At 46.9% G+C, this 20,424-nt stretch overlaps 2 protein-coding genes across 4 annotated transcripts in view; one reads left to right on the forward strand and one right to left on the reverse strand.

Annotated features, from left to right (window-relative positions):
- The window catches only part of cdc42bpb (CDC42 binding protein kinase beta (DMPK-like)), a 40,453-nt gene extending 27,056 nt beyond the window's left edge, over positions 1 to 13,397 (forward strand). For 2 of the 3 annotated variants that reach the window (XM_041958182.1, XM_041958183.1), the window contains 17 exons: positions 289 to 363; positions 439 to 510; positions 593 to 698; positions 1,132 to 1,268; positions 1,374 to 1,513; positions 3,553 to 3,634; positions 3,714 to 3,930; positions 4,435 to 4,497; positions 4,584 to 4,825; positions 5,040 to 5,394; positions 5,871 to 5,968; positions 6,071 to 6,155; positions 6,268 to 6,385; positions 7,615 to 7,732; positions 9,761 to 9,869; positions 11,274 to 11,335; positions 12,631 to 13,397. In XM_041958182.1, coding sequence (XP_041814116.1) covers positions 289 to 363; positions 439 to 510; positions 593 to 698; positions 1,132 to 1,268; positions 1,374 to 1,513; positions 3,553 to 3,634; positions 3,714 to 3,930; positions 4,435 to 4,497; positions 4,584 to 4,825; positions 5,040 to 5,394; positions 5,871 to 5,968; positions 6,071 to 6,155; positions 6,268 to 6,385; positions 7,615 to 7,732; positions 9,761 to 9,869; positions 11,274 to 11,335; positions 12,631 to 12,753 — 2,202 coding nt within the window. In that variant the 3' untranslated portion in view covers positions 12,754 to 13,397. Of the gene's footprint in view, positions 1 to 288; positions 364 to 438; positions 511 to 592; positions 699 to 1,131; positions 1,269 to 1,373; positions 1,514 to 3,552; positions 3,635 to 3,713; positions 3,931 to 4,434; positions 4,498 to 4,583; positions 4,826 to 5,039; positions 5,395 to 5,870; positions 5,969 to 6,070; positions 6,156 to 6,267; positions 6,386 to 7,614; positions 7,733 to 7,899; positions 8,131 to 9,760; positions 9,870 to 11,273; positions 11,336 to 12,630 lie in introns of all 3 variants that reach the window. The other variant, XM_041958184.1, reaches the window with a different exon arrangement.
- A 1,977-nt stretch (positions 13,398 to 15,374) lies between these two features.
- On the reverse strand, positions 15,375 to 16,460 carry gpr132b (G protein-coupled receptor 132b). The gene has a single exon (XM_041958219.1). The coding sequence runs from the start codon at positions 16,458 to 16,460 to the stop codon at positions 15,375 to 15,377; it is 1,086 nt and encodes a 361-aa protein (XP_041814153.1).
- Positions 16,461 to 20,424: the final 3,964 nt, after the last annotated feature.

The raw sequence follows: 20,424 nt of genomic DNA on the forward strand, positions 1-20,424 counted from the left end.
ACATGTTGGTGTCATCACATTACCAACAACGTTTTTACCACAAAGTCAACTTCACAGCGGGCTGATGAAGTGCTGCAGAAGGAAAAACTGAGAGGTCCACTTTAAAATACAAGGAAGGGATTGAAGTGAGAGGAGGAGCAGCCGGGGGCTCGTTGTGTCTGCAGTCATTACTGAGGGGGGAAATGACCCGTTTACAGTCTGCATGAAGCCGTGAGACTCATCGTGTTTGTCTGTCAGCAGTATTCACATGTGTTCCTCCTCAAAATGTTTCTTCTCTTTGACCTGCAGACCACAGACATAGACTCCACCCCCCTGAAATCAGAGACCACGGTCCCCTCCCCCTCCACAACCTGTGAACATGAGGTCAGTCACAAACACTGCGAACGTTGTGTGTTTCCTCGAAACATCTTTTATACAACCGGTCCTTCACCTCAACAGGAAGGAAAAGCAGCATCAGTCCCAGCAAGCCCCTCCCCCACCTACCAGAGCTCAGCACTAACCTCACCAAAGGTAGAGAACCACCAACGGTAACCTTTGACCTTTTCCTTTAATGAACTTTGGTCATGACATGTGTGTGTGTGTGTGTTCACAGCCCAAAGCTCACCAGCTGAGTATTAAGACGTTCTCCAGTCCGACTCAGTGCACCCACTGCAGCTCGCTGATGGTGGGCCTCATCCGACAGGGCTACGCCTGTGAAGGTACACCCCCCCCCTTCAAACACATGCCATTACTCCGTCGCCAGCTTCACCTCCAGGTGACGGCCGCTCGACGGTTAACGTTTCAGTCAGCCTGGAGGTAAATCTGGGGCTGTGGTTGGTGCTTCCATGCCCACCTCCTGCTCACCCTGGACCAGGTCTGAGTGTTGCGTGTGAGTCAGAACCCTGTTCAGTGGATTAAACGCAGCCATTGAAATCCTGACGGGATTGTGTGAATCACACACGACACGCTGCTCGTTGTCAACTTACTGTCATCAACTGTTGAATAGAGCCAATAATCAACAGGAAGTGATCATCAGTCCGACACCATTGATCAAAGGTTTCACCTCATGATATTATCAACAGTGTCAATGTGTCTCTGATCAGATAATCAGACTTCAGATGACTGACTGTCTCTCTGTCTGTCTCTCTTTAGTGTGCTCCTTCATCTGCCACGTTTCCTGTAAAGACCACGCCCCCCTGGTCTGTCCAATCCCAGCAGAGCAGGCCAAGAGGCCGCAGGGCATCGACGTCCAGAGAGGCATCGGCACTGCCTACAAGGGCTACGTCAGGGTAAGTGATGGAGCCCTGACAGACGCAGTTCAGATGCAGTACCGATGCAGTTGTTGCGCTGCGGTTCCACAGCACCAGACTCACATGTTGCCGTCTTTCTGTCAGATCCCAAAGCCCAGTGGGGTGAAGAAAGGTTGGCAGCGAGCATTTGCTGTGGTCTCTGATTGTAAACTGTTTCTCTATGACGTCCCAGAGGGAAAGTCCACCCAGCCAGGCGTGGTGGCCAGTCTGGTGCTGGATCTCAGGTAACTTTCCACTTGTGTGCCTACTCTCAGGGGGAGCACCAGGGAGCCTTTTCAGGCAGTTCTGAGAAGATTTTTTTCAGTTTTGCGAACTGTTCTGAGTCTTTGAAGAGCTTCATGGAGACTGAGGAGATTCAGGGAATCTTGGAAACAGGTCAGGGGAGATTGATGATCGTCATCGTCAGGAGAGTTTTAAAAGGGCTTAGGTTGTTGGAGAAGGTTCCTGTACCTTCATCAAGGTTTGGGTAGTTTTTAGAAGGTTTCACATCATTTTTGGTCAGAAGTTGGTGGTCCTGGGAAGGTAAGGTAGTTTTGAGAGACAAAATCACTGTGACATGAACCTCTCATTCAGACTCAAGTTTGATCAGGACTGAAGAAGGTAGGTGTTGTTTCCAAGCCAACTCAAGAAAAGGGTCAAGTCAGAGTCTGGGATTTGGAGTTGTGAATATGGTTCTCGGAGCTGAGAGTGAGAGTCTTGTTGGCTGTGGCAGGATTCTGCAGTCCGAGGATCGAAAGGTGTCATCTGGGTTGGCTCCCTATCAATTTCAGATCATCTCAAAAATCCTGAGCTGCCATCCTTGACGGGAGAACTGTTAATGAATCATGTGCCTTTCAGACGCCTTCCTGATCTATGAGGAACTGTTCATTCCTTTCACTTTAACAACATAGATATAAATAATGTAAACTGTAAAATCATCTTATCTTTAATTCCCATCCATCCATCCATCTTCTCCTGCTTTATTCGGAACCGGGTCGCCGGGGCCCAACATGCACTGGGAACAGGTCTGACTTACTGCCGTCAATGCGAACCAAGCTTCTGCGCCGGTCGTACAGAGACCGAACAGCCCGTTTTTGCTTCCACAACCGCCCAGGTTGCAGCACGCTTGGCCTGTTGGTACCCGTCTGCTGTCTCAGGAGTCCCACGAATCAACCAAGCTTGATAGGACTCCTTCTTCAGCTTGACGGCATCCCTTACTTCCTGTGTCCACCACCGGGTTCGGGGATTGCCCCCACTACAGGCACCAGAGACCTTAAGACCACAGCTCCGAACACCTGCATCAACAGTGGAGGTGGAGAACATGGTCCATTCAGACTCAATGTCTCCAACCTCCCTCGGGATCTGGTCAAAGCTCTCCCGGAGGTGCAATGAAAACCCCTCTGACAGAGGGTTCCGCCAGACGTACCCAACAGACCCTCACTACCCGTTTGGGCCTGCCAAGTCTGTCCAGCTTTCTGCTCCACCAGCGGATCCAACTCACCACCAGGTGGTGATCAGTTGGCAGCTCACCCCCTCTCTTCACCCGAGTGTCCAAGACATACGGCCGAAGGTCAGATGACATGACCACGAGGTCGATCATTGACCTCCGGCCTAGGGTGTCCTGGTGCCACGAGCACTGATGGACACTCTTATGCTTGAACATGGTGTTCGTTATGGACAAACTGTGACTAGCACAGAAGTCCAATAACAGAACTGCATTCGGGTTTAGATTGAGAAGTCCGTTCCTCCCAATCACGCCCCTCCAGGTAACACTGTCGCTGCCCACCTGAGCGTTGAAGTCCCCAGTAGAACGATAAATACCCTAAAATGCCCTTTACAGCAAACAAATTTCCAAGTGAAGTGACACTTTCTGTTTTAGCTTCACATTGTTTATACTTTTTAAATTACAACAACGTTACATGAAATACAAACTGTGCAGTCTACCCTTTGACGCAACATCTCTATGTCCTGTTTAAATTCGATTCACTATGTCAAAGAAATAAAATACCTGACAAAATATAACTAATGTTGCTTCAGTTTGAAACAGTCGTCGTTTTACGTCTCGTTGTCCGTGGTTGTTGTCTCTTTGTGATCTGCATTACACAAACAAATAACTACTTATAATAGTCCAAAAAATGGGAATTTGGATTTTAACCACCTGGATGGATCTTAATAAACCTGCTGCCCCAGTAGAGTCTCTGTATGGGAAGCACTGGAATATTTTAAGAGTATTTGCATAGTACAGTATATTGATGCCGGAAACATATTCTTTTATTTCTTACAGAGATGAGGAGTTTTCCGTCAGCTCTGTCTTGGCGTCGGATGTAATTCACGCCACCAGGAAGGACATCCCCTGTATCTTCAGGGTAGGTGACCTCGCTGACCCCGAGCTGTCTGACCTCTGACCTCAACGTTTTCTGAGCCATATTGTTTTTCCATGATCAGGTGACGTCCTCGCAGCTGATCTCGCAGCTCTCCTCTGTGTCTCTGCTGGTGCTGGCAGAGAGCGAAGTTGAGAAGAGGAAGTGGGTCAGGATCTTGGAGGGTCTGCAGAGCATCCTTACAAAGAACCTGCTGAAGAACCGCCAGGTCCACATCCTGCACGAGGCCTATGACGCCTCACTGCCCATCATCAAGACCACACTGTCGGCCGCTGTGCTCGGTCAGTAATAGCTTCTACTCAGTGCTAAGTATTGTGATTATGTTATGTCGGACTGCTTTGGGGGAGCGGATGGGCCACGGAGCCGATAATGTTACCGGTCAACTTGAGAAACATTATCTTGGCTTTGACCCGACACTCCTCTGTTGTACATGTCTGTACCGTAATACAGGGAAAGATAACTAGGCTGGCCAGTTATCTCGACGCTTGGCGAGGCTAATTTTTGAACAGGCTGAATCAAGTCTTCGCCAACGTTGCAGCAGTACAGTAAATACACATAGCACCGACGAGTGCAACATTATGAAGTCCAGAGAGACAGTAATATCAGAATTCACACCTCAGTGATGAAATGTGAGTTGACACGATGAACACAAAGAGTAGGAAGCGGAAACGAACCCTGAATTTCAAAATAAAGGTCTCATAAGATACCAGTAAATAAAATATTGTATTTCTTTTAGTGGTGGGGCGACTCCTGTGCGATGATTTTCAAACTTGTTTCCTCTACAGATCGAGAGAGGATCGTCCTGGGAACAGAAGACGGACTGTTTGTGGTTGAGGTCACCAGGGATGGTGAGACAGACAGACAGACAGGCAGGCAGGCAGAGAGACAGACAGTTGATATTGAATAGATCACTAACCTTTGTCTCTTTCTGCAGTGATTGTACGAGCAGCAGACAGTAAAAAGGTTTATCAGATCGATTTGATCCCTAAAGAGAAAATCGTTGCTTTGCTCTGCGGGCGGAACCGTCACATTCACCTTCATGCCTGGGGGGTGCTGGAGGGCGCCGAGTCCACCTTTGACATCAAGCTAACGGAGACCAAAGGCTGCCAGGCGCTGACTACAGGGTTGCTTCGACCTGGAGGACCCGCTTGTCTACTGGCTTCTGTCAAACGTCAGGTCAGAAAACGATGAACCATGTTCTGGCTCCATTACTCCATGATTCATCTTCTCTCTTTTTCCAAAGTGCTGTTGATCGTTTCTGTAGTTCCTGTGCTCTCAGGAAAACTGAAATCAAGCTGTTGTATATGCACCAACAGTAAGACCATGCTGCTGAGGAGTTGTGGTTCTGTTCCTGCTCTAATGCTCTGGTTCTGTTTTCGTCTCTCTCCAGGTTCAGTGCTATGAGATCACTCGAGCGAAGCCCCACTATAAGAAACTGTGGGAGGTGCAGGCTCCAGGGGTGGTGCAGTGGTTGGGTATGGTGAGGGAGCGGCTGTGTGTCGGTTATCCTTCGGGCTTCGCGCTGCTAGCCCTGCAGGGGGAGTCGTCCCCCATCAGTCTGGTGAGCCCAGCCGACCCATCGCTGGCCTTCCTGGCCCAGCAGTCTCTGGACGCCCTGCATGCCCTGGAGGTCGGATCCACCGAGCTGCTGCTCTGCTTCAGCCAGCTTGGCATCTATGTGGATGGACAGGGTCGCCGGTCCAGAACACAGGAATTGATGTGGCCCGCCACTCCACTCGCATGCAGTACGTATTAATTCTTGGACAGGTTCTGGTAGAACAGATACTTTCAGATGGTTGTCAGGTTAGTTTGGACAGGTGTAGATGGTTGTCAGGTGAGTTGGACAGGTGTAGATGGTTGTCAGGTGAGTTTGGACAGGTGCAGATGGTTGTCAGGTGAGTTTGGACAGGTGCAGATGGTTGTCAGGTGAGTTGGACAGGTGTAGATGGTTGTCAGGTGAGTTTGGACAGGTGCAGATGGTTGTCAGGTGAGTTGGACAGGTCCAGGTGGCGTTCAGGTAAGCTCAGACAGATGCAGATGGCTGTCAGGTGAGTTTGGACAGGTACAGATGGTTGTCAGGTGAGTTCAAACAGGTTTATTATGAAGGGCCACTTCAGTCTGTGATCAGTGCAGTGTTAAATATCACCAGCTCATGACGGGTCAGCGTAAGGTATTGATAAATAATGACATGCAATTGGTTGACACTTGTCTATCTCCCCAGGCTCTAACTCATCCCACCTGACTGTCTACAGTGAATACGGAGTGGACGTCTTTGATATTCACACCACAGAGTGGGTTCAGACTATCTCCCTCCGCAAGGTAAGCAATCACGTCACAGCACGGCACTGCTCAAAACACAGCTCAGCAGACAGCCAATCACAGTTTAGAACTAGCGAATCACATTTCTGTCTCTGTCCTCAGATCAGACCTCTGAATGTTGAAGGGACCTTAAACCTCCTGAGTTCAGAACCTCATCGTCTGATTTACTTCAGCAACACCTCATCAGGTAGCGAGCAGATACACTTGGACAATGTAACACTCCTTTCTACCACCCTGAAGCTAACCTGTCTCTACCTGTCTGTCTCTACGTGTCTTTCTCTCCACCTGTCTGTCCTCAGAGGGAGACCTCACAATCCCGGACACGTCGGACCACAGCAGGAAGTTGATGGTTCGAACTCGCAGCAAGAGGAAGTTCCTCTTTAAGGTTCCTGAGGAGGAGCGACTTCAGCAGAGGAGGTGACTCAGCAAAATAAAACCCAATGTCTCAAATCACAATGACTCAGTAAAATGTAACTTCTGGATGACTTACCAACCAACACAGTGACTCAGCATAAGAAAACAGTGACTCAGCAAAAGTGAGCGATTACAACATAGACAAGATCAGCACTGTGTTGACCTGTGTGTTGACCTGTGTGTTGCTGTGTGTTGACCCGTGTGTTGCTGTGTGTTGACCCGTGTGTTGACCCGTGTGTTGCTGTGTGTTGCTGTGTGTTGCTGTGTGTTGACCTGTTTGTTGACCTGTGTGTTGCTGTGTGTTGACCTGTGTGTTGACCTGTGTGTTGACCTGTGTGTTGCTGTGTGTTGCTGTGTGTTGCCGTGTGTTGTTGTGTGTTGACCTGTGTGTTGCTGTGTGTTGCTGTGTGTTGCTGTGTGTTGACCTGTGTGTTGACCTGTGTGTTGCTGTGTGTTGACCTTTGTGTTGCCGTGTGTTGACCTGTGTGTTGCTGTGTGTTGACCTGTGTGTTGACCTGTGTGTTGCTGTGTGTTGACCTGTGTGTTGACCTGTGTTGACCTGTGTGTTGCTGTGTGTTGACCCGTGTGTTGACCTGTGTGTTGCTGTGTGTTGCTGTGTGTTGCTGTGTGTTGACCCGTGTGTTGACCCGTGTGTTGACCTGTGTGTTGTCCTGTGTGTTGCTGTGTGTTGACCCGTGTGTTGACCTGTGTGTTGCTGTGTGTTGACCTGTGTGTTGTTGTGTGTTGACCTGTGTGTTGTCCTGTGTGTTGCTGTGTGTTGACCTGTGTGTTGCTGTGTGTTGCTGTGTGTTGACCCGTGTGTTGCTGTGTGTTGACCCGTGTGTTGACCTGTGTGTTGCTGTGTGTTGACCTGTGTGTTGCTGTGTGTTGCTGTGTGTTGACCTGTGTGCTGACCTGTATGTTGTTGTGTGTTGACCCGTGTGTTGACCTGTGTGTTGCTGTGTTGTTGTGTGTTGACCTGTGTGTTGTTGTGCGTTGTTGTGTGTTGACCTGTGTGTTGCTCTGTGTGTTGCTGTGTGTTGCTCTGTGTGTTGCTGTGTGTTGACCTGTGTGCTGACCTGTATGTTGTTGTGTTGCTGTGTGTTGACCTGTGTGTTGCTGTGTTGCTGTGTGTTGACCTGTGTGTTGCTGTGTTGCTGTGTGTTGACCTGTGTGCTGACCTGTATGTTGTTGTGTGTTGACCCGTGTGTTGCTGTGTTTGTTGTTTCCAGGGAGATGCTGAGGGATCCTGAGCTCAGGTCCAAGATGATTTCTAATCCAACAAACTTCAACCACGTGGCTCACATGGGACCAGGAGACGGCATGCAGGTCCTCATGGACCTTCCTCTGGTAACTCCCCCTTACTGCTCCTCCTCCTGTCGGCATGTTCTCCTCCCTCACCACCCCCTCTCCTCTGACAGCTCTGTTCATCACACTGACTCCTCCTCTCTTCTCTCCTCCTCCTCCCCCTGTCTCACCTTCCTCACCCCCTCTTCCTCCTCCCCCCTGATGGTCAGGTTGGTGATGTCACCTCCCTCTCACCCTCCCCGTCTCCTTCCCCTTCCTCCTCCTCCTTCCGTCACACCCTCATCTCTCCCCCCTCCAACTTTGAGCACGTCTATCACATGACTTCGGCGTCGGCCGGCGCCTTCTTGCAGAAAGATGCCTCCTCTTCCTCCTCCTCCCAGCAGAGCCTCCTGCAGCCTTCCTCCTCCTCCTCTTCTCCCTCCACCTCCTCTCTGGGAAGGGTAGGCCAGCTCCTCTCTATCATGCTCGCCCTCCTACCCCAGACTCCTGCTCGTCTTTGTCATCCTGTGGTTCACTGACTGTAGCTCTTATAAAATTTAGTGATGCACGATAACTGTTTTTTATAACCGATACCGATAACTTTCAGCTCCTAAAGGCCGATACCGATAAGACACATCTACCTGAGATCATGACATCAATACAAAGATCAAAAAGCAGTTCTGACTCTTTAAATGAAGAGATATTTATTTTTCCAATAAAAACTGTTGGCGATCCTCTCAAACATGTTCTTTAAGCTACCAAACAAACCTATTTGATGTCTCTCATCAGTTTAAAGAAGGTGCATTACTCACTGAGAATAAAGGCCTCTTGAACTGATGCAAACACATGCATCACGATTACAAACTGAAAAAGTGCATTCCTCAATAACAATAAAAAATAATGCACAGTGCATGACGTACTGACACAAGTCAGACTTGTGTCAGTTAAGTCAATCGCCATCACGTCCATGATTAAATCTTCAATAACTTTATCCAAATTTCTTGCTTTTCAAAAGCCTCGCCGACGTGTGTCAGTCCCGGTGGCTTCTTTGCGGCTGGCTTGCTAACGTTAGCGTCTTTAGCAGCCCGGGTGTCCTCATACGCTTTCCAAACTCCGTCAAAGCGGTGGTTATGTTTCAGGTATTTTTGATTTTTCCCAGTGAGAAAGAGTTTTTCTGATTATGCCAACGTCACTTGAACGCACCATCCACTGCAGGCCATTCGGGTCTCATAGTGGGACTTTCTTTTTCACCCACCAATATTCTGTGTTCAGACTCCCCGTCAGATCCATCAGACACCCCAATGTTGATAAATCGGCTGAATTTGTGTTTATTCTGCAATTTCTTGTAAATATTTTGAATCTTTATGTCATAAAAATCACACAAAAGAATGACGTCATGTGTTCAGGGATTCTGTTCTCATCTGTAGATTCAACTGCAGGTTTAGAAATCCACAAGAGCTTCATCAAACCAAAACATGTTGCTGTTTCCTGTCCTTTCACTGTACTTCCTGTCCTTTTACTGTACTTCCTGTCCTTTCACTGCACTTCCTGTTCTTTCACTGTACTTCCTGTCCTTTCACTGCACTTCCTGTCCTTCACTGCACTTCCTGTCCTTTCACTGTACTTCTCGTTCTTTCACTGTACTTCCCGTCCTTTCACTGTACTTCCTGTCCTTTTACTGTACTTCCTGTCCTTTCACTGTACTTCCTGTTCTTTCACTGCTCTTCCTATCCTCTTCTTACACGTCATGTGTTTTCACTACGCTTCCTGTCCTGTCATCTCACTTCATTTCTCTCTCCTTTCACTGCTCCTCCTCTGCTTCTGTATCACTTGAGCATATCAGTAACAGTCACCTGCAGTCCAGCTTCGGCAACTACATCTCCAGCGAGTCATAGCTGCAGGAGCACGGCCTTCTGGGAACTGAAGTTATCGATTTAAAACAACACAATAATTAGTTATCTTTGTCACAACATGTTGAGCTTCTCACACACTGAGCAGGACTTTAATACGACCACCAGGGGTCGCTGAAGTCATGTCTGTTAACACTGAACCTCTGTGTGTGTGTGTGTGTGTGTGTGTGTGTGCGTGCAGAGTGTGATGCCCTCCTCTCAGGATGATTCAGTGAAAGACAAGCCCCGCCCATTGTCCAGTATCTCCCGGCAACAGAGGAGCAAGACACACATCACACGCACAGCCTCAGGTACACGCACACCTGCAGACATATCACACCTGTACACAGAACACACACCTGCACATATCACACACCTGCACACATATCACACACCTACACATATCACACACCTGCACATATCACACACCTGCACACATATCACACACCTGCACACATATCACACACCTACACATATCACACACCTGCACATATCACACACCTGCACATATCACACACCTGCACACATATCACACACCTGCACACATATCACACACCTGCACATATCACACACCTACACACATATCACACACCTGCACATATCACACACCTGCACACATATCACACACCTACACATATCACACACCTGCACACATATCACACACCTGCACATATCACACACCTGTGCACATATCACACACCTGCACACATATCACACTTCTACACATATCACACACCTGCACACATATCACACTTCTACACATATCACACACCTACACATATCACACACCTACACACATATCACACACCTGCACATATCACACACCTGCACACATATCACACACCTGCACACATATCACACACCTGCACATATCACACACCTGTGCACATATCACACACCTGCACACATATCACACACCTGCACATATCACACACCTACACACATATCACACACCTGCACATATCACACACCTGCACACATATCACACACCTACACATATCACACACCTGCACACATATCACACACCTGCACATATCACACACCTGTGCACATATCACACACCTGCACACATATCACACTTCTACACATATCACACACCTGCACACATATCACACTTCTACACATATCACACACCTACACATATCACACACCTACACACATATCACACACCTGCACATATCACACACCTGCACACATATCACACACCTGCACACATATCACACACCTGCACATATCACACACCTGTGCACATATCACACACCTGCACACATATCACACTTCTACACATATCACACACCTGCACACATATCACACTTCTACACATATCACACACCTGCACACATATCACACTTCTACACATATCACACACCTGCAGATATCACACACCTGTGCACATATCACACACCTGCACATATCACACTTCTACACATATCACACACCTGCAGATATCACACACCTGCACACCTGTTGTTGAACAGAAAAACCTTTCCGTTGATGTCCAGTGTTTTTCAGGGATTTACTTGTGTTTGTGTATCGATGTCGACTTGTTGGACGGACGTTTGTGTTTTTTTCTTCCTGCTTTGGAAATGTCAGTGCAAACAGTCAATAAAGCTTTTTTGAATTGAATTGAAGCTGATTATTGTGAAGTTTGTATCTGGGACACAAAGATCTCCACTCTGTTACGTCATCTGCAATCTGTGTTTTCATTGGTTCAGATTTTGGGGGAGGAGCCTCGTCTCGCAGCATCTCTGAACCAGACCAGGACCTGGACCGAGAGGTAACACACACACACACACACACACACACACACACACATTTAGCAGGTCACGACATGATGGAGACCTGCAGCAGGTTCAGGTTCAGGTTCAGGTTCAGGTTCAGGTTCAGATCCTGAACAGTGAGGGGACCATGTGGTCCTCTCAGACTGATCCAGCAGCAGAGAACCTCACAGTCGATCATAAATAATCTGATTATTGACACACATGAAATATTTCATTATGAAAGTCAGTAATGATCTGAAGTTATTGATGAACCTGAAGGACAGCAGCACCTCATCAGTCTGTCCTCTGATCCCCCTGTTGTCTCCTGTGATCCGTCCTGTTGTCTCCTGTGATCCGTCCTGTTGTCTCCTGTGACCCCCCTGTTGTCTCCTGTGATCCCCCTGTTGTCTCCTGTGACCCGTCCTGTTGTCTCCTTTGATCCGTCCTGTTGTCTCCTATGATCCGTCCTGTTGTCTCCTGTGACCCCCCTGTTGTCTCCTATGATCCGTCCTGTTGTCTCCTGTGACCCCCCTGTTGTCTCTTTTGATCCGTCCTGTTGTCTCCTTTGATCCGTCCTGTTGTCTCCTTTGATCCGTCCTGTTGTCTCTTATGATCCGTCCTGTTGTCTCCTTTGATCCGTCCTGTTGTCTCCTATGATCCCCCTGTTGTCTCCTATGATCCGTCCTGTTGTCTCCTTTGACCCGTCCTGTTGTCTCCTGTGACCCGTCCTGTTGTCTCTTATGATCCCCCTGTTGTTTCCTTTGATCCGTCCTGTTGTCTCCTATGATCCCCCTGTTGTCTCCTATGATCCCCCTGTTGTCTCCTATGATCCGTCCTGTTGTCTACTTTGATCCGTCCTGTTGTCTCCTGGTTCAAACACACCAACATGATGACAAAGATCATTATTATTGATCAGCTTTTCTTCATCATCTGTTTTTAATCACAGATGTTTCCCCAAAAACTTCAACACAGTAAACCTGTTTGTCTCTCTGTCTGTCTCTCTCTGTCTGTCTCTCTCTCTGTCTGTCTCTCTCTCTGTCTCTGTGTCTTTGTCTCTCTCTGTCTCTCTATCTCTCTCTGTCCCTCTCTCTCTCTCTCTCTCTGTCTTTGTCTCTGTCTCTCTGTCTGTCTCTCTCTCTCTGTCTTTGTCTCTGTCTCTCTCTCTGTCTGTCTGTCTGTCTGTCTCTCTCTCTCTGTCTTTGTCTCTGTCTCTCTGTCTGTCTGTCTCTCTCTCTCTGTCTCTTTCTCTGTCTGTCTCTCTCTCTCTCTCTGTCTCTGTCTCTCTGTCTCCATGTTAATGTCTCTCGCCCAGCCGGACTCGGACTCCACCAAACACTCGACCCCCTCGAACAGCTCTAACCCCAGCAGCCCCCCCAGCCCCAACTCCCCCCACCGCAGCCAGCTCACCCTGGATGGCCTGGACATGGAGCCCTGATGCCCCGCCCCCTGCACACCTGAGGGAGGAGGAGCTAAATGAGCAAACCAGGCTGCAGACTGAGAGTTTAAATTTTACTTGATGATTTTATTGTAGCGGGGTGAGTCTGAGCTTCCTGCTGCTTTTTTATTTGTTGGATTTTACCTGCTGGGAAGCCCCGCCCCCTGGTTTTAATGCCACCTCTGCTGATGGCTGCTGTGTGTTTGACCTTTGACCTTTTAGTCTGATTGGCTCTGTGGGACCAATCACCTCTTCTTCTTTAATAAATAACTTCCTGTGAGCTTTAGCGGTCTGTTAGCTGCTGAGCTAAGTGTGGCTAACTTCCTGCCTGACGGGAGGTGTCACGTTGTTGAAAACAAACACTGTATGAATAAAGTTTTGTTAAAGTTGCACATCATCATGTTGTTGTTGTTGTAGGAGAAAAATAATCTTTGATCTTGTGTCAGTGATGATCTTTCCTGTTGCACCCCTCCCCCCCCTCCCTGACCCGACTCCACCTGACCTCTGACGTTAGCGGTCAGGTGCAGTCGGGTCGGGGGGGGCACACCTGAACACTACTGCTTTGTTTCTTCCAAAATCACCAGTTAAAGAATCTTTGTAATAATGAAACATGTTAGCAGCCAAACAGAAACTCAATAAAAGAATCTGAAGAGAAGCTGAGAGTGTGTCTGTTTCAGAGGGGGGGGGCACCTGGACAGGTGACTGAACACCTGGACCGATGAGGGAACATCTGACCAATAGGTGGTGCTGTGATGTTTCCTGTGATTTCAGTTTCTTTGTTTCCTTCTTTTTCAACAACCTTTATAATTATGAAAGAAGGGTGTGTGTGTGTGTGTGTGGGGGGGGGGGGGGGGGGGGGGGGGGGGGGCTCCAGCTGAATGGTGTTTTCGTCATATTTAATTCAGAATGGTTTTCAGGTCAGTCATCAGGCTCCTCATTAATCTTTCATTTGGCCCTCAGTTATGTCTGGCAGGTTCGTTAATGATTAATGGGCCGTCTCTGCTTGTTTACACTCTGGGAGCCAATCAGAGTCTGGATGAGAGCAGAGAGACAGCAGAGCCAATCAGAACGCAGGGTAGGGATCAAAACAACTTTCAGCCACATCCTCAGCTGCTGCCTTAAAAACACTCTGCTGGTGATCACATGTTGTGTTGGAGGATGTTTTAAACGGCATCACTGCGCTCAGAAAGCTGCTGTCGGGATCTTTGATCCAACTGTTAAAGCACCGGAATCATCTTCCTCATCTGCCAGATCCAATCTGGTTTAACAGCTTCTAAAACGTTGTTTTCAGTAAACCTTCAGTCTGGGTTCTGTTCTTTGTTGTCTGCTCTGTTTTAACTTCATCTTCTTTCTTCTCTTTTCATGCATGAAGCACTTTAACTGCGTGTTTTAAAAAGTTAGACAAATACTTCCTGTGTGATGAACGTTTCCAGACATCAGCTGGACTGATGAAGAGACCAGTGAGTCTGAACGGCAGTTTAAAGAGGTTAAACTGCAGTTTAAAGGTGTTAAACTATATTTTAAAAAAACAAACCAAATCCGCCGAGACCAGAGGTGACTGCTGTCAGCTAGAATACTTGTATCTCCTGCACATCCGAGGAGACGCTTCAGAAAAACTGAAAGGTACTTGTTCTTCACCCGAGTATTTCCATTTCCTGTTACTTTATACTTGTACTGCAGTTGATCTCAGGTGAAGTTCTTTTGTCTGACATGAATGAGGAGCAGAGTTAATATTAGAACCGCCGTAACCGTGGAAACATCAGAGAGCATGAAGCCAACAGGTCAGTGAATGGAGGCTCCCCATTGGCCCGTGTGGCCAGACCACTCCTGATTGGCCCAGAATGAAGCTCAGACCGCAGTACAAAAGATTCACAGAGAAGATCGTTGTTTTAATGACATTTAATGACTTTATGTTCAATATCTAACAGGTTTTACAGGATCTAGGTGTCACAGTGTTACAACCAGGTTTGCTACAACTCAGGTGTGTGTGCACCAAGTGAAGGTCAAGGTGTGGCCAGGTGCATACAGGTGTCTAAAAACTCACATAAAGTGGACTTTGTGAAGGAGTAACTGGTGACCTCAGGCAGACTTCAGACCAGCGTACGCTCAGTTTCAGCTGATCCAGCTGTGGATGAGGTGGACATGAAGTACCAGGTGAGACAGAGCAGCACAACGTTCTGTACATCGTCCCGCAGAGGTGAGCTGACTTCCTGTTTCAGCTCAGCACCAGACTGCTGATCACACTCTGTGCTTTTACAGCAGAAATCTGAACATCAGCAAAACATCGCAGTGATTTCACTGATGAAGACGAGGAAAAGCTTCAGTTCAACCTTCAAATACTGAATGTTTCCGACACTCAGTTTGAATCTCAGTAGAAACTTTATTGATTAAATTTGATTTATTTCGTGCTGTTCGAGCCTGAAGGTGCTCATCTGTCCATCGCTTTGGTCCACAAACCTGATCTGCACTGCAGAGGATGAACCTTCAGATTTTAATGACTCCATGAACCTCACAGCGCCACCCACAGGACAAACTGCACATGTCGCTCACATGCACTGCTGCTCACACTGTTTGAGCTAAGTCTGGCAGAGTCCAGCAGAGACCTGCAGAGACCAATCAAGTCAAGTCCCTGATGGTTTTCCTCCCTGGTGTCTCTCGGTCTCAGTCACAGCGTTCAACTCTGAGGAGTTCCTGGTGGGCTGGATCTTGTTCTGGCTACTGTTGGATCGTGGTCTAAGGTGTGCCCGGTCACACACCTGTGCGAGGCCTCGGCTTAGCTCTTTGCGGATGTTGTCACTGGACAGCACATAGAGGATGGGGTTGACGGCACTGTTGACGGTGGAAAGGCCAAGCGAGATGGTGTACGGAGTGTACATGGTCCTCTCGAACAGACAGGTACCGTCCTCCAGCCGGGGGAAATGGAAGATTATGGCTCTGACCAGCAGGATGATGTGATACGGAGCAAAGCAGACCAGGAACAGTACCACCACCGCCACTGCCAGCCAGCGAACGCGTTCCTTCTGCTCCCGCCGCAGCCCCGTACTACGCTGCACGTTGGTCATGATGCCGCGGTTTGTCACCACCAGCACCACCAGCGGGATCAGGAAGCCGACCACGAAGCGGGCGTAGTAGAAGCCCGTCACTGTGGTGCTGCTCTGACTCGGCTCAAAGCAGCGGTGGTTGCCTTCTGCGGCATCACCCTCCCTCATGGTGAAGACAGGGACATGACCGACGGCGACCAGCAACGCGATGGCGAGGGCAATGAGGAAGGCGAAGCGCTGCCGACGCAGGCCGCGGGACTCCACACTATAGACCACGGCGACGTAGCGGTCGCAGGAGATGCAGCACAGCAGGAAGATGCTGATGTACATGTTATTGAAGAAGATGTAGCCTGTTAGCTTGCAGGCGGCCGAGCTCCACGGCCACCAGTGATCGTAGTTGACGTAGTGCGCCCACAGCGGCAGAGTGCCCAGATAGGTGAGGTCACACAGCGACAGGCTCCACAGGTAAACTCCCAGCACGTTCTTCCTACGCACCTGCAGCCAGGTGAGGTAAACAGTCAGCAGGTTAGCGGGCAGTCCCACAGCCAGCACCACGCTGTACAGCAGCACCAGCGACAAGCGGCCCTCGCTGTACGGAGGCTCGCACACGAGCGCACTTCTGTTGCTCGTCAGGGAGACGGTCTCGGTCGGCTGCAGCTCATGCATGATGTCTGCGGGGAAACAGAAACGACCAATCAGATTCAAGATCAGTTTGTCTTTAGAAGACAAAGAAATAAAGGAATCAACAAAGACCGAAACTGAAAATGAAACTAGAAAATTCCCTCTGGGAAATTTTGAAAGGGACACGGGGTGTGTTCGAGCCGACAAAATGATCTACGTTTTAAAGTTTGAATGAAGTCTCTAGGAGAAAGTATGGCAAAGCAGCGGACAATTGAAAAAGGTTGAAATTTGAGAAAACAGCAGATATCAGAGGTAGTCAGTCCCTGATTAATGAACTGGTCCCAGCTGTGTTTCTGTGGCTTTCTCCTCTGCTTCATGTCTCTGTTAACATGAATTAATGAACTGAATCAATAAACATGAATGGAGCTAATGCTAACGGAGCTAACAGAGCTAACACTAACGGAGCTAACAGCTAACGGTGCGAATAGAGCTAACGGCGTTAACAAGGGGGCGGGGGGATGGGGTTTTCATTATGCATTTGTCTGTGTGTGTGTGTTTATGTATCTGTCATTGTGTGTGACTGCGTATGTGTGTGTCTTCGTCTGTTTGTGTGTGTGTGTCTGCTTGAACTACACAAGCAGCCCAACCAGCTCCTACATGGAGATGTGTCTGGTATATGTGTGACTGAATGTGTGTGTGTGTGTGTGTGTGTGCGTGTGTAACTTCTGCCCCACCTGCTGATAATTACCTCTGCACCTCTCCCACTGTTTACCTGTTCCTGTTCAGTTTTGACGTGCTTGTTTTTAATCACTTTTTAGCTGTTGGTTAGCCCTTTTTGTGTGTGCATTTGTGTGACTACTGTCTCAACCTCTTTGGCAAAGCGCTTTCTGAAGCTGAGTTTAACTGCTTGTTGGACGGAGATTGTTTTCAAACAATGCCCTTGTTTTGACTGAGCTCGTTAAGATAATCATTCTCAGGCTGGTTGTCCTGCAGATGTGTGTGCGTGGGTTATTGACCGGTGTGTGTGTAAATGACAGTTGCACCTGTTAAACTCTTCCCTTGAAAAGCGGCTTTTTCGCTGTCGGTTTCTTCCGAACAACTTGCGATTGTGTCAAAACCGTAGCTGCTATCAAAAAACCGATTACACTGTGAGATGCGGACAAGTCTGGGCCAGATGTACGTGTGACAGATGTCCAGATATTCTTTAGAAAAATGACTAAATGGTCGATTTAAAAAGACACTGCGACTCAGAGAACAGGAGTTTGTATTGTATGCAGTGAGATTTGGGTTCGGCGAACCTCCTGAACTAAATCCTCTGGTGAGAGAACCGTACCTCGTATCAGAGTGTACTATAGATCATCGGACTCCCGAGAACTTCCTGAGTCCGACCATCTCCTCGTTTTATTCCTGAGACAACAACTTTTCGTTTTATGGCGATGTAAAGACAGGAGGCATTTCTGCTTTGCTCACAAAACAGCTCTGAATTTTAACATGGGACTTAATGGGAGAACAGGAGGGAGCTGGCTGCACAAAAAGTCTCACTATTTAAATTCAGTAAGTCTCTCAGCTTTTTCGAAGACATCACATGAAAGAGGACAAGTTTGTCTACAAGATGATCCCAAAATTATGCGTGTAGAGTGTAATTTGTGGCCGTAGCGACGAGAAAAAGAGAAGATTTTCGGATCATTTTTAGACTCTGTGCCACTCTGTCCCCCATCTAGCACCAACATTCCGCGCAATACACACCCATTATAATCTCAAAATTTCCCTCAAAACGATCACTGTCATTGAACAGTGACTGATCAAAAACTATACAACCAATCAAAATGTGGATGAACACACCAATAGACCAGACTTGGGTCTACATTTTAAAGTTTAAATGAAGTCTCTCGGTGAATGTATGCTAGAGCTACAGACGTTTGAAAAACTGTCTGTAGCTGTCTGTCCATCACTTTGTTGGTCTTTTTACTTTGCTGAGTTTAATTTTAAGTCATTTTAAAAATTGTCATTCATCTTTGTGTCAATCAAACTGTGACTGACGGCAGCGTCCAATCACATGCTCTGAATTCAGAGGTGGGCAGGGCAGACAGTTAATTATTGATCAGTGACCTCTTTAGCTGAAACATTGATTATAATGAATGAAGGCTCGTGGCTTCAAAAACAATGTTATAAAAGTAGATCTTCACTGATCACTGATCAGTTCATCCATGAACCTCCAACTAATGAGAATCTGAAACTGACTGATGACAAGACAATGATCTTCTGTGATCAATGACTGCAGGATGATCTCAGTTTAAGTTCAGGATGATCTCAGTTTAAGTTCAGGATGATCTCAGTTTAACTTCAGGATGATCTCAGTTTAAGTTCAGGATCTCAGTTTAATCTCAGGATGATCTCAGTTTAACTTCAGGATGATCTCAGTTTAAGTTCAGGATCTCAGTTTAACTTCAGGATGATCTCAGTTTAATCTCAGGATGATCTCAGTTTAACTTCAGGATGATCTCAGTTTAACTTCAGGATGATCTCAGTTTAAGTTCAGGATGATCTCAGTTTAATCTCAGGATGATCTGAGTTTAAATTCAGGATGATCTCAGTTTAATCTCAGGATGATCTCAGTTTAATCTCAGGATGATCTCAGTTAAACTTCAGGATGATCTCAGTTTAACTTCAGGATGATCTCAGTTTAATCTCAGGATGATCTCAGTTTAACTTCAGGATGATCTCAGTTTAATCTCAGGATGATGTCAGTTTAATCTCAGGATGATGTCAGTTTAATCTCAGGATGATCTCAGTTTAACTTCAGGATGATCTCAGTTTAATCTCAGGATGATCTCAGTTTAATCTCAGTAAACCTTTTATGGATTCTTTAAAAAAAGAAACACAGAGAAACGTAATTTTCCTTTTCACCACAGAAACAGCAGAATTATGTGTCAGCTGTGTTACTGCAGTAATATGTTGTCTGTATGTGACAGATCAATATTTTAATACTATAGATCAGATCATTATACAAGAATACAGAGTGGCATTAATACAGGTACTGAGTATTATACAGCTGTTACACGGTAAACTGCAGTAATATTGTTCAACCAAGTCTTTTATTATTAATATGTTGATATGAGCACAATGATCACATTATCGATACGTTTGTTTGGAAATAATATTCCAGACGTATTTTAGGAGTATTATTGATCTATTATTTTATGAAATGGATCAGTATTATTAACTGATGTGATTGATTATTATCTCCCTTCAGTATTGATGACTGGAGCTACTCCTGCAGGTTGTAATAAATCTTTTTATTTGCTAATAATTCAGCTCTTCATCATGTTCAATAATTCTATATAAACAACAGATCTTCCCAGAAGATCAGTGATCATAAATATCGATCAACCTCATTCGTTAATCACGAAGTTTCTTTGATATTTGACTTATTTCTAACACGTTTTCTCCTGATTTTGTTCTTGAAGTTGAAAATAAACATTAATTCTTAGAATCTGGTCCAACAGCTGATCGATCATCGCTCAGTATTTGCTGATAACTGCGATCCGACAGAAATATCACAGCATCGCGTCAGTAAAGGTAAAAACTCACCGCTGCCTCGCGCATCGTCCGTGTCTCCTCGTGCTCGATGACTGAATGAAGTGACGTGACGTCCCGCGGAATACCGGCAGGTCACGTGACGACACGGAGCAAGATCATTTATTCATCCTCCATCTTTAATTCATCACTTCATCATTTATTGATCCTTCATCATTAATTCATCCGTTTCCTCCTCAAAACATCATTCAGACACAACAACAAGTGTTCTGCCTTCTATAAGAAGCCTTGACTGAGTTGCCGTAATTTTGATGGTGAATACCGCCATCTTAACATTTTCGTTATTGCGCCTTCTTGCGCCAATTATCCACTTCCTGTTAAGTTTTTATTGTATCTGACTTCATGAACGGGACAGACTTTCAGTGCTCACATTTCGTTTCCTATCCACACTTGAGCCTTGGACAATATTTAT

Source organism: Chelmon rostratus, chromosome 18, assembly GCF_017976325.1.
Source record: "Chelmon rostratus isolate fCheRos1 chromosome 18, fCheRos1.pri, whole genome shotgun sequence".
NCBI classification, from domain to species: Eukaryota; Metazoa; Chordata; class Actinopteri; order Chaetodontiformes; family Chaetodontidae; genus Chelmon; species Chelmon rostratus.

What these genes read in the sequence shown, in the direction of transcription:
- gpr132b (XM_041958219.1), bottom strand. Translation starts at nt 16,460, where the DNA reads ATGCATGAGCTGCAGCCGACCGAGACCGTCTCCCTGACGAGCAACAGA.